The sequence below is a fragment of the Dipodomys spectabilis genome, unplaced genomic scaffold, assembly GCF_019054845.1.
Source record: "Dipodomys spectabilis isolate Male_0828 unplaced genomic scaffold, ASM1905484v1 ptg000299l, whole genome shotgun sequence".
NCBI classification, from domain to species: domain Eukaryota; kingdom Metazoa; phylum Chordata; class Mammalia; order Rodentia; family Heteromyidae; genus Dipodomys; species Dipodomys spectabilis.
The window spans coordinates 685941-699089 of record NW_024870976.1 but is presented as its reverse complement, the minus strand read 5'-3'; the positions used below and the strand labels follow the sequence as shown (position 1 = coordinate 699089).

At 56.4% G+C, this 13149-nt stretch overlaps 1 protein-coding gene across 1 annotated transcript in view; it reads left to right on the top strand.

Annotated features, from left to right (window-relative positions):
- Ajap1 (adherens junctions associated protein 1) overlaps positions 1 to 13149 on the top strand; it is a 66244-nt gene that overhangs the window by 5985 nt on the left and 47110 nt on the right. Inside the window, exons 2-3 of the mRNA XM_042701992.1 lie at positions 334 to 466; positions 1551 to 2371. Of these exons, the coding sequence (XP_042557926.1) occupies positions 334 to 466; positions 1551 to 2371 (954 nt within the window). The remainder of the gene's footprint in view (positions 1 to 333; positions 467 to 1550; positions 2372 to 13149) is intronic.

The following is a 13149-nucleotide window of genomic DNA, read 5'->3' as shown; positions in this document are numbered from 1 at the left end:
TGGAGGACTCCTGGGAGCTGTCTCGTTCCCACGTGTTAGCGAGAGTCCACCCAGTCACGTGGCCAAGGCACACTCGGACACACTTGCATGCACACACATAGGCTAACACACGTGTACATCCAGACCTGTGGGGGTGTACGCACACTCATGAGCGTGCACAACCAGCTCCCAGCAATGTTCACAGACACACTGGGGCGTGCCTGCACTGTCTCTCACCCTGAGGGACACTCATTCATGTTTGTCGTCACGCCCACCGTGCTGACACACTCGGGCTCCTATTCACTGATGCACGGACTCACCCAGTCACGCCAACACATTCGTGTGCCCTCACAGGGTCACACTCACATGCCCCTCACCTGCACACAGTGGCGCAGCGCATGCACACCGACGCATCCTTTGTAGAGACACAAGACTCTGTAAGGAAACTGCTGAATGCGGAGCTCGGCCCGCTGGCCCAGCTGTTCAGGCTCGCGCGCAGCACCCCTACCTCCTGCCCACCCCCACGCCAGCAGCTGTGGAAGCTCCAGATTCAATTTAACTTTCAGACAGGGGGTTGGTGACGAAAGCTGACTTTGAGTGGCACCTCTAATCAGCCTTCAATTACCCGTGCCTGTGAAGAGGGAGCGTGGGTTGCGCCCTCCAAGCCCCGCTGTGGTCTCTGCGCCGTGCTTCGGATGGGCACGTGATGCTCCAGGGTCCAGTGGTGGAAAGGAAACTCGGGCACAGGGACCAGGATGCTGGCAGGATCCAGGCTAGGGGTCTGGCCTGTAGGCCTCAGACACTTTGGTCTCCTCGGGCTGTGAATTCTCCTGTCATGGCCTCCTGGGAGGCAGCTCTGCCTCCCACCTGGTTTTGTGGTTGGGCCTGTCTCAGCCCTCCTTGAGCTGATGGGGGCAGAGGCTGGGGTGGCAAAGGCACACCGCCAGAGGTAAACAGTGGGAGTGGAAATGTCCACAGAACAAACAATTGACCATTGGCAAACTTGAGCTTATGTGAGATCTCACTACTCCGCCATGCAGAAGGAAGGCACCCAGCCTGCTCTGATGTGTGGGATCTGAGGAAGAGGAGGAGGAGGCCGGTGACTTCGAAGGGGCCAGGCTGGCCTGTGTCCTCCAGGGCTGTGCCTCAGGGGGCACTGGAGGCCCTGGAGCCCCTGTCCCTCGGGACCTCAGGAGGGTCCACAGGCCTCATTGTCACTGCCACTATGTCTGCTTGGTGTCCTTATGGGCCAGGTCTTCCAGGACATTCTGGCAAGGCTGGCCCTGGGATCGTTCTGAGGATGGGACCTCCCTCCTCACTGAAGGGGGCTTTGGTGAACAAGGGTTGGGGCTCAGGCCTCCGACCCGCGGTGGGCTCTGTCCTTGGTGCTGGAGAGGAAGTGGCATCTGAGCCCCTGTGGGAAGGGTGTGGGTTTCTCCTTGGAGGTTAAGATGAGGTCTTTCTACAGAAGAGTTTCCTGGCATGGGGGGAGCAGATGCCTCCCCAGGGAGGGGTCCCTCTCCCTGCTCCCTGCTTCCCACTGACCTCTCCTCTCTCTCTCTCCCTGGCAGCTCCATGTCTATCCGTTGGCCCGGCCGCTCCCTCGGAAGCCATGCTTGGATACTGATAGCCATGATGCAGCTCGCTGTGGATTTTCCATCCTGTGAGTCCTTGGGTCCTGGCCCCGAGTTCCGGCTCCTGCCACGGCCCCCACAGCGGCCCCCACGGCTCTGGAACCTGCGAAGCGGGCAGCCGGCCCGGATCCCCACGCCCGTGTGGAGCCCACGGGCAACCCGCACAGAACGGGCCCACGGACAGATGCAGACGCCTCGTGTCCGGCGGGCCCACAGGCCTCGGGACCAAGTGGCCATCCTTGTGCCCAAAGCGGGTCTTTCTAAGCCCCCAGCTGCTGCCAAATCCAGCCCTTCTCTGGCCTCCACATCCTCCTCCTCCTCTTCCTCCTCCTCTACCATGGCTGGTGGGGCGGCTGAGCAGCAGAGCCTCCTGCGGCGGGGCCGGCGGCACATACAGGACGTGGCATTCAACAGCTTTGACTTCAGAGGCAGCAGGCCCACCACAGAGACTGAGTTCATCGCCTGGGGCCCCACAGGGGACGAGGAGGCCCCAGAGTCCAACACGTTTCCGGGCTTATTTGGCCCCACCACCATCTCCACCTTACAGACACGGAAGACAACTGTGGGTACCACCACCACCACCACGGCCTCCACCACCACCACGGCTACTGCCGTGACGCTGCAGACTAAGGGGGTCACGGAGTCCCTGGGTCCCCGGAGAAAGATCCCTGTTGGGGTTAGCACAACGGAGCCTTCCACCAGTCCCAGCAGCAACGGGAAAGACAGCAAGCCCCCAAGGATTCTGGGGGAGACCTCAGGTAGGTGCCTCTCCCAGGGTTCCTGTCTGGAGGGGGCTTTCAGGGTATGGTGCGGGTCAGGAGGGACACCAAGCCTCTCCAGGGTGAAGACTGAAGGAGGGGCAAGGTATCGTGTTGTGCAGGTGCGCGCTCCTGTGTCGGTAAATTTGGGAATAAGGTGGATGCAAGGAGGGTGTGCTGCCCCAACTTCACATCCACTTGGAAGTGGATGCTGCATTTCCATCCTGGGCCTCTGCGAACCCCAATCTACCCACAGCCACGTGTCCTGGAACCTTAGAACTTGGTCTCCAGGGACCAGTACAGCTGACCCTCCAAGGGTGTGAACCCTAGAGGGCAGGGGGAGCATGGTCCAGGGTTAGGAATGGCCTTCGGTACCAGGAATGGCCAATGCCAGTCAGAGCAGAAACTGCCATCATTGTGAGCTGAAGCTTTGTAACAGGGCTGCTGCAGTACGGTGGAGGGGAGGGAGGAGGGAGAGGGGAGGAAGGGGATGGGATGGCCAGAGGTGAAGCCGGAACACAGGGCATTGGTTCTTCTAGGTTGCCGTCCTCCATGCATGTGGACACCGCAGCTCCTTGGCTTGAGCCATGTCTGTCCCTGCTGCTCTGCTTGTCTTCTTTCTCCCTTCTTTACCCTCTAGTTGCTTTACCAAGATTAACCTTGGCAGCATCCCAGGCCAGAGCGGCCCCTGCACCAGGAATAGCCCCCAGCCAGGTCTCCTTTCCCCCTGGCCTGGCGTCCTTGGCCTCTCTTGACAGGCTGGGGTTCACAGTGACTCAGAAGTTCACACATGGACCCTGGTAATAGCACATACCAGACAAAAGTGCCATCTGCTATTTCCTAAGGGAGGGAAGGCATTCAAGGGTGTAGATACATGGGGATGGTGGTATGGTCAGCCTCCCTGAAGCTCACATGGGTTTCTTCTGAACCAAAGGAGGAAGGGCCTGAAGGACATTTGGCTCAGTTCCTGGAGTCTGGTTCAGGAGATTGCTGTGCCTCCTCTTACCTTGGCAGACAAGGCTTCATGGGTGGACTGTGTTCATATTTCAGTCCTTGCTTTCCTTCCTTATTTCCTCCCTCTCTCCTCCTTCCCTTCTTCTCTCTCCTCTCTCATTCCCTTTCTCCCTCCCTCCCTTCGTCCTTTCTCCCTCCCTTCCTCTCTACCTCCCTTTATCCTTCCTTTTCCCTCCCTACCTTCCTTTTCTTCCTTCCTCCCTCCTTCTCTGCTTGTCTGCCTTCCTTCCTTCCCTTCCTCCTTCCCTTGCTCATTCCCTCCCTCCCTCCTTCCTTCCCTCCCTCTCTCCCTCCCTCACTCACTCTAGACAGGAGAACCTGCTGTTTCTTCTTGGATCCTCACTCTTCAGCAGTTTGTCTATGTGAACAGAGCCTGAGAGGCCTGCTTAGGCATAGGTCTGGCCAGGCTGGGAGCTGAGCTTGGAGGCTCCCAGGGAGAGGGCCTGGGGCCTTCCTAGGCCTAGGGCTGGTCAGGTTGGGGGCTGAGCTTGGGGGCTCCCAGGGAGAGGGTCTGGGGCCTGCCTAGGCTTGTGCCCATGCATCCTCCTTCAGGGATCTAGAGATGCTCAGGGATGCCCAAGGGTCACCACCTTGGTGCTAGGTACCTACAAGTGCTTTACAAAGCTCTGGTTTTCACCTCAATAAACTCAGAAGCCATCATCATAACAGAACTCTCTGTCACATCTTATGTAGACACAGATGAGAAAACAAGCTCCCATTTATTCCAAATTGCATTTGTTATTACTAAAGTTAAGTGCTGGGGACAGCATCATAAGGCTTAGCAAATTAATTCACAGTACACTGGATGTTGCTAATCCAACATGACAGATGCTTATCTCACAGAAGATTTATGGCTCCTTGTAATCTGGTGCTCGATTGATTTGTTTAGCAAAACAAATTTAAAGTAAGGAAAATATGGGTGTTTGTTACTTAGGCAGGGACTTGTGAATTCTGGGAAATGACACTGGCTTAGGAGGAAAGAGAAGGCCATTGGTGGCAGCTTCCTTGGGGGCTGAGAGGCACTGCTCTGTCTCCAGGACAAGGCCAAGGGAGGAGAGGGAATTCTGGGATGGCTTTCCTGATCAGGTTCACTATAGCCCAGCTGGCACTATCTAAGTGTATTATATACCCAAGCAGGAGCAATTCAAGCTACACCCTTGGAAGAACTGCCTGGAGGTGTAGGAAGTGAGTTATTTTCCTGGGATACTTAAGGCCAGGCTTGTGTGAGTTTCTGGATGTGGATGGGAGAGGTCAAGAAGGAATCCTGGCCTCCCTGTGTTCCTCAGCTTGTGTCAGACTCAGGCATAAGCTCCTGGCACGATGATCAGGCAGGGTCCCAGACAGCAAGAGCAGTCTCCAGGATGCCAGAGTTTGTTCTGGGGAGCTGTGTTTAGAGGCCACAGGCAGCCTGTGCCGGAGGCTGGGGTCCAGGTATGCATCTGAGCCCCTCTGTCCATGCTGTGTGCCCCTGGGAAAGGTCTCTTCTCTCCTGATGTCTTCTTCTTCACCTGTGAGCTGAAAGCTTGAAATTCGTTCTCCTAGACCACTGCCGAGAGGAATTAGCATTAACTTCCCCAACAGTTCCCCTGATTGGCACTTGTTTTTATACCCAGCAAGAGTGGCTGCTACAAGAAAAGTAAGAGTAGAAAGGTCGACTTTCAGCAGTCCAATTGACTTTACTCAAGAAGAAATGGAATGAGAGCTGAGTCTCCTTCAGCCCAGTATGACACGCATCCCTTACAGCTAGGGTCCCACTAAATACTAGGCAGACAAAGTGGAGTTGTGTGTTACTTTAAGCAGTCTCAAGGTGTCAACAGCATCTGTGTTCACCAGGGGTGTCAGCCTCAGAAGTGGCCTTGGTCTTAGGCTCTCTTCCCAAGACCACCGGGTGCATTTGTTCAGGGGGAGAGGAGGGGAGAAGATTCAGTGGGTCATCAGCAAGCACAGTTCTAGGATGTGGCTGTTGGAACGGTGAGTGCTTCCACTTCAAGCCATCTTCCATCAGCTACGAGGACAGGGTTGCTGGTGGCACAACCGTCTACCAGGGACTGGGAGTGCTGTCACGTCAGACTCACCCACTCCCTGCCTGAGGGCACCCAAAAACCTGGAAGAAGGGTGTTAGGAAGTGACGCAAGCTGTCACTGAGTCAGATCTGTGGTCTGAAGAGGGTTCTTCAGGGCCAGGTTGGGAACTGAGTTTTGTCTTTTTGCTTCTGTGGAAAATGATGTAGGAAATGCAAGTTACACTGCTCCAATCTATCTGTAGTAAGGCATTTCTGGGCTCAGAAATGGTAGGGCATAGTGTTTTAGGGTGCTCTGAAATCCCTAGGGACCTATGGTTATGTGGAATACCTACCTAGTAGGAATACGACAGGCGGAATAACTCAGAGATCTTCCTGAATTTTAGGTTAATGATGGAAGACTCTACTTGCTTGCTTATTTGCTTATTTATTTATTTGATGCCAATTTGGGGCTTAAACTTAAGGCCTAGATGATATATCTGACCTGTTTCATTCAAGGGTGTCACTCTACTGCTCAAGCCACAGCTCCACTTTGAGATTTCTTGGTAAATAATTGGAGATAAGAGTCTTACAGACTTTCCTGCCTGAACTGTCTTTGAACCATGATCCTTAGATCTCAGCCTCCTGAGTAGCTGGGATAATGGGCATGAGCCATCGGTACCTGGCAAGAATCTTCAATCTCTGGATTCCCTTGATGTTAGCCATATGAACCTGGACAGCCTGCCTGACCCCTTTGTGCCACAGCGAGGATGTTCGGTGTCTCTTAACGTTGTTGTATGCTGAAAGGAGAAGGAGCACACCATGTGGTCATGGCCTGGCACGTAATTGCTCAGTATGTGTTTGTTGCTGTTAATGTGAGGGTGACGATGGTAACATGATCATGATGATGGTGACGGTGATGGTGATGATGATGGTAGTGAGCCTGGCAATAATGGTGATGATTTTGGTAACAATATGATAATAATGATGATGACCATGATGATGATGATATCAATGTTAATAATAATGGTTATGATGATTGTGATGTGGTACTAGCAAGGATGGTGATGATAAAGATGATCATACAGGCGATGATGGTCACGATGGTGATGAGGATGATGATGATGATGATGGTCATAGTGGTAGTGATGGTGGTGATGGTAAAGCATGATCATGGTAATAGTAATGATGCTGTCAGTGGTGATGTTGGTGGTGATGATAATGATGATGGTCATGGTTACGATGATAGCAATGCGGCAGGGATGACCATGATGTTTTGATTGCTGTCACTGGCTTATTTGCTGCTGCCAGCTCTGGGAATCATCCGATGAAGTCCTGAGCCCTTGTTCCTGACCTTGGTGCTCTGTACAGAGGTAGAGATGGCTCTCACCAGGAGCTGCCTGAGATGGAAAATCACCTGGTGTAGAGGGTTAGAGATCCATCCTCCCATAGGTGGCAGAGCAAGGACGTGGGGCGGGTCAGAAGTTCGCCTGAGGTTGAGCGAGCAGGCTTCCCACAGCGCGTCCTGTGACAGCCCTCTCGCTGATCAGGCTCAGAATCTAGAATTACAGAGTCTCCCGGGAGAAAAGCAGAAAGTTATTTCCTGAGCTTTGATCTTAAGAACTCATCAAGAGCCAGCGGCTCTGGGCTGCTGCATGTGTCACCTCAGAATGCCTGGCACACGGGTGCCTGGTGTACGATCAGTGCTCAGGGGAGGCCCCTGACCATGGGAGGTGGCATTTGGCCCTGAGACTCCCAAGCACGTTCTCCAGATGCCCGCACCTGGGACTCCTGGGATGGTGCCCTTGCCACAGGAAGGCGGCCAGGCCTGCAGGCCCCATCTTGTCAGTGAAGAGTCTTCTCCGTTGGCTCAGTCACTGCTTGTGACATCCGGCAGTCCAGGATGTGATGGCTCACTTGTCACTTGAGTCTTGCCTTGTAATTTTCACGTGACAGCTCACTCATGCGTTTCCACGGTGACTTCCACACCGCTTTGTCCTTGTCACTTTCGATGTCCTTCCGGTACGCCCCTCTGTGAGCACTGTGTCTTCACTGGCCGTCTGGCAGACAGCTGCTCTGAGTCGCCGTGGTGCTGGCCGGCAAACCCCAGTGATCACATCTGGTGACGAGGAGATGTTTTCTAAATACTGGTACTGAAGTGGGGGGACGTAGAGGTAGATGTACCAGGGAGGAGCAAGCGCCTCTCCCTTTGGCCAGAAGCTATGTGGTGACAGTTTAAATGCTGAATCCCTTTTAATTAAGTTGCTGGGTGTTTGCTGGGAAGGAGGCGAATCTGTCCTTAATTTAGAGATATTTGAAGCAAATGACTCATGAACTTCAAAAGTTTTGAGTGGCTTTAATTGGGGTTAGAACATCAAAGAATGTAGGAGCGGCTGGAGTGGCACGAAGCACTGGAGACTGCACACCACCGGGCCGGGCTTTCCAGTCATAATTGGGACTCGTTCTGAATCTGTGGGACTGGCTCTTCCCACGAGCCGTTGCCTCTGGTTGGTGACCATGGCCGCCATACACAGACACAGGTGAGCATGCACGTGGACTCCCAGGCGGTCCCTGAGAGTCGCTGCTCCCTCTGATTTGCTGAATGAGGCTGTTTGCCCCAAGTGCACAGGTGAGCAGGGACTCGTTAAAGCCCACCTGTGTTCTGAAGGGGTTTCTCCCCAGTTCCCTTTCATTTCCCGTTCCTGTGCATTTAGTGCCTCCTTAACTTCTTGGTTCAGCTCCTCGGGCGTGGGGAAGGTTCTTGGATTCTTGCCCAGCCCAGGTTCCAGGTTCTTCTCCTAAGCGCTGCCTCCTTGGGCGCTGCTCAGATCAACTCTCCGGGGTCCTTTTCTTCCTCCGGCCCTTGAGAGCTGCCTCTGTCTGTGGGTTGTCTTGCTGGGGACTGGGCGGCACTGAGGGGCAGCCCCAGGACTCCTCTGCCTGGAAAGCAGCCCGCTGCCTGGGGCAGGGGTGGGGGGGGGAGAGGGAGATCCCACCAGGGAGGTAGGGCACAGTATGTCTTTCTCTGCATCCTACATGCCACTGACTACCAGATTCATTCAGACCCACAGGATTGGAGGGGACCACAGTCCTGGGTGGTGAGCTCAAATGCCATATGTACAGAACACTGTGGTATTTGAGGTCTTTCATTTGACAATGTAAGACAAGGTTTTAGATTTCTTCCTTCTTGACCAGCTATGTGGACTAAGATGCTAGGAAGCCACCAAAGCTCAGGTGGCGAGAGCAGGGAGCCGGGTGGCACAGCCTGGACCCTGGTCCCGAGGGTCTAAGCCTCTGTCTGGCAAGTGAGACAGATGAGGACATACCTTTGTACAAGAGCAATGTGGCAGGTGAGGACCACAGAGGCAGTGTCTCACAGAGCTAACCTCACCCCTGGTCTGGCATTAAAGGGGGAGCAAGCGACTCCCCACCAGTCTGGGGGACAGGGGGTCCACTGCGGTCCAGAGGGACAGGGTGAGTTCTGGGAGCCACGATGGACGACGGGGAGGGTGGGGCGGTGGGCAGGGAGGAGGGAGTTGGCGGAGCCTCTTCAGCCTGACCCGTGGGAGGAGCTGGGCCAGGGCCACAGGAGGACTCGGGCTCCTAGCCCAGCCTTGGGGACAGGGCAGCCCTGTGCTTCCTGGTGGCTCCAGGGCCCTCCTGCTGAGAGCCAGAGCAAGGGCCGGAGAGACCGGCTCTTCACCGCGTAGCCGTCAGCACAAGGAGAATGCCGGGGCGCTCTGCCCTGCCCTCCTCCCCGGTTCCAGGCGTCCTCAGCATTTGCTGGGATGGGTGGCTGTGGACGGGGGTGATGAGTCAGCCTCCCCCTGCTGAAGCTGGTCCCCGTCCCTGCCTGGGAACAGCCTGATGTGGGGCTTGGAAAGATTCCCACTTCCCCCACCCCCCACCCTGCCCCAGGCATCTCAGCAAAGACGTGCTCCACCCGCCCCCCACCCCACCCCGGAGTCGGTCCCAGCTCCTGGTTCTGGAAACTCAGCCAGAGTCACAGCAGACAGGACAGGCAGGTGTGCCATGTGGTCCGGTGTCCGGAAGACAGGTCCGGGGCTGTGCGGGGAAGGGGATCCGAGAGTCTTAGGCCTCCTCCTTGAAGCTCTCGCAAGGGTGTGGTGAGTGGCCATGATTTCTTTCTGCACCGGGGCAGACACATGTGTCAGGTGAACAGAGATTGGGCATTGGCCATGGAAGGGCGGGAGTGGGGGGGGGGGGTGGTTGGGGAGGTAGTGGAGCAGGGGCCCAATGGGAAGAACACCACCCTGGGAAGCTAGCTGCAGGTGTCTGTCCAGTTTGGAGGTCTGTGGTCTGACCGTCTGTCCCCTGTCCCACAGGACACGTGACATCCCTGCCCAGCCTAGCCAGCATTAGTCCCATGACAAACAGTTTTAAATGTCTCCTGGGAGGCCGTGACCCAGTCCCAGTGGCCACTTTGATGAGTGTGTGAGTACTGGGCTTGAACTCGGAGCCTAGGCGCTGTCTCTGAGCTTTCTCACTCAAGCTTCGCACTCCACTTGAGCCACACGGCTCCACTTCTGGCCTTTTGCTGGTTAATTGGAGATAAAAGATACATAGACTTTCTTACCTACGCTGGCCTTGAAACACGATCCTCAGGCCTCAGCCTCCTGAGGAGCTGGGATGACAGGCGTGAGCCACCGGTGCCAGGCTCTAGGGTTTGCTTTTCACCCAGGTCATGTCAACTTATGACCCACCCATGTCCTGCGTGGGTGGGGGCCGGCCTTCAGGACTGATGACCTCAGTCCCTCTCAGCTGGGAGGCTCAGGTGTGGAGTCCCCGTGTGGCCTCCTTGGAGGCTGGAGAGGCTCCTTCCGGCCTCTCTCCTGGCTGACCCACCATCCCCAGGTCTGAGTGTTTGTCTTCTAAGGACACTCGGGGCTCAGGGACCCCTGGGTAATCCGGGGTGATCTCATCTTGAGCTCCTCAGCTGAATGACACTGCAAAAGACCCTCTGTCTAGATGAGGTCACATCCTCGGCTTTGGGTCTTGCTCAGCCCCCTAGACTCGGAGCCTGTGTGAGCTCAGGGCTGAGTGCTGGCATGGTTTTGTTTGTCTGCAGGTGTCCCCCAAATCTGGACTTTGCTGGAGAGGAAGACGGATCTTGTGGGGAGGGCACTAGCCCAGGCAAGAGCCGTCCAGAGGCCCAGGGGCCTGGGCCTGGAGGAAGCGGAGGCTGCCTTGGTGTTGAGTGTGGGAGAGGTGACCCGTGTGCCTCCGGGTGGCCCAGTCCCCTGTGGACTTGTCGTTCAGCCTGCTGACCGATTCCCTCACTTGCAGGGTTCACTGAGTTCCTGCCCTGGGCTGTGACCAGAGCCGAGGATGCTCTGACACAGAGGCTTCTCCTGCCCCTGGGCCTCTCCCGGGCGCAAGCGGACGGCCATCAGAAACAAGAAAACCTTAACTCCTGCAATTGGGGGGACCAGGGACACCTCATCTTCGGAGGGGCTGACCACAGGGCTGAGACCTGGGATGGGAGAGGAAGAGACAGGGAGAGGAAGAGTGTGGATGGAGGCCTAGGAGCCTGGAGTAGGAGAGCAGGGCAGGAGAGGGGACGTGCAGTGGGAGAGCAATGGGAAGTCTTGAAGGTGGGGAGTCGGGGTAGGCAGGGCGGAGACCCTGCGCTGCTCCGGAATATTCCTGGAATCCAGGTAGAGGAGTGGACAGCCTGGACTTGGGTAGAGGTGAGGACTTCTGAGCTGTGCACGCCCATCTGCAGGTATGCATCCTCTGAGGAGGATGGGGTGTGGGTGTGAGGAGCAGATGCCACTCTGGAGGTCTGATGACTCTGGTGTGAGCCACTTGTGTCCCCTGCTGAGCACAGTGTCTTCAGCCATCTGGGCGGCAGGCTGGAGAAGAGGGTCGGCGGCGGCAGCATTCTGGTATTCAATGGAAGCCAGACAGCCAACTTCCGAAGAGGAGTTCATTCTGGCCCACAGGGTCGAACGTCTTGGCCCATCTCCTTTGGGCCCATTGCTTTGGGCCTGTGACGTGCACCATGCTAGAACGCAGCGGAGGTGCCCGTTGGCTGGGTGGGAGGGGCAGGAAGAGGCAGAGACCAGAGTCCTGCGGTGCCCTCGGAGAGTACTCTCCAATGACGTCCACTATGCCATGCTTCTTGGAGACGGTGCCACCCTCAACAGTGACAAGCTGGGCATGAACCCCACCACGCAGGAGCCTTCAGGGACATCCTCCATCCCCCGGCTGGCTCCGGTCAGAACCAGGTCCTGGGGAGATGCCACCCACGGGCCTCAAAGGCACCCGGCGTCAGGCGTGCCCCACACGGTGTGAGTGCCCGCCTCGGGAGGGGCCTTCGCCTCCATCAGCGCCTTTGATGGGGTCTGCACCCGCGAGCTCTGGCCCACAGCCAGGAACGGCCGGCTCCCGACCACGCTCAGGCTCAGCTGGACGTGTAAATGATGGCCTCTGTGGTCCCTCGTATGCCAGGGCTTTGGGGGATGGTTATTCCACCAGCCCCATGGGGACATCGGTGCACTTTTTAGAGCATTTGGACCACAACGTAGAGCCATTCCAGTACCAGTGAGGAGCAGCATAAGCCCCCAGACACCAGCCTGATTTCAGCCAAACAGGGCCTTCTGACCTCAAGGAGTCTTCTGACCACGAGGGGTCTTCTAGCCAGGCAGGTCTCATGCATCAGAAGAAAGCTTCCAGGGCTCCTAGTTCAAAGGCTTAGGGGCTGGAGTGCTGGAGCTATCTAGAGCAAGATATACAGCTAGCAAGAGTCCCTCTTGCAGGGGACAGGGCCTTGAGGGTGGGGCGCTCTGGGCCATTATGTGGGATCTAGAGCCACCCAGACAAGGCCTCAGGGGCTGCTGCTCCCGGGGGTAGATCCTCACTGGCATCTGCCCTGCTCTTACTGTGAGCTTCCCCAGGGTGGGTGGCTGGGAGATCTTCCATGCCCGAGCCTTCCTGAGGATCCAAGCCCCGGGTCCTCCTGGCCTCGGCCTTGACCACGGGCTCTCGTGTAGGCAGGTTTCCTGGAGCAGGCTGAGAGTTCAGGGTGGGGTCTGCCTGCCTCTCCAGGGGATGGGACAGTCACAAACTGCCCGGATCCTGTAACCCCGTTCTCCCGCCATGTTTCCTAACCCTGGGGCTAGGGTGCCACGCCATCTGTAGACCTGAAGTGACAGCGGGAAGTACAGTTTAGAACACTGAGGACAGTATCTTCCCAGGATGCAATGCAGCTGAGACCTGGAGCCTTGGGGTGGGGGATGTAGCTCCGCCCTTACCCCCAATGGAGGGGGCACTGTTTTCTTTTGGTCAGTTGTAGGGCCTGAACTCTGGGCCTAGGCGCTGTCCCTTAGCTCTTCAGCTCAAGGCGAGCGCGCTACTACTTGAGCCACAGTGCCACTTCCAGCTTTTTCTGCTTATGTGATGCTGAGGAATTGGACCCAGGGCCTCATGCATGCAAGGCAAGTGCTCTACCACTGAGCCACCTTCTCAGCCTCCACTAAGGTGTTTTGTGAGGACTGGTATTCCTTCATCCCATACTTGGGGTCAGAGCTTGCCGAGGGCACAACTCTGGCTATTGACCCTTCACAGGGTGGAGTCTAAGGGACCACCCCCAGAGAGACAGGGATTCTCAGACATCCAGGGGGCAGATGGGAGACAGCAGGTTTGGGTGCCGGGAGGAGATTGCTGAGCAGGAAGACAAAGCCATCTCGGCCTGTGCAGAGGTGGGCTACAGCCCCCCCCCCCCACATGCACTCGGACTGCA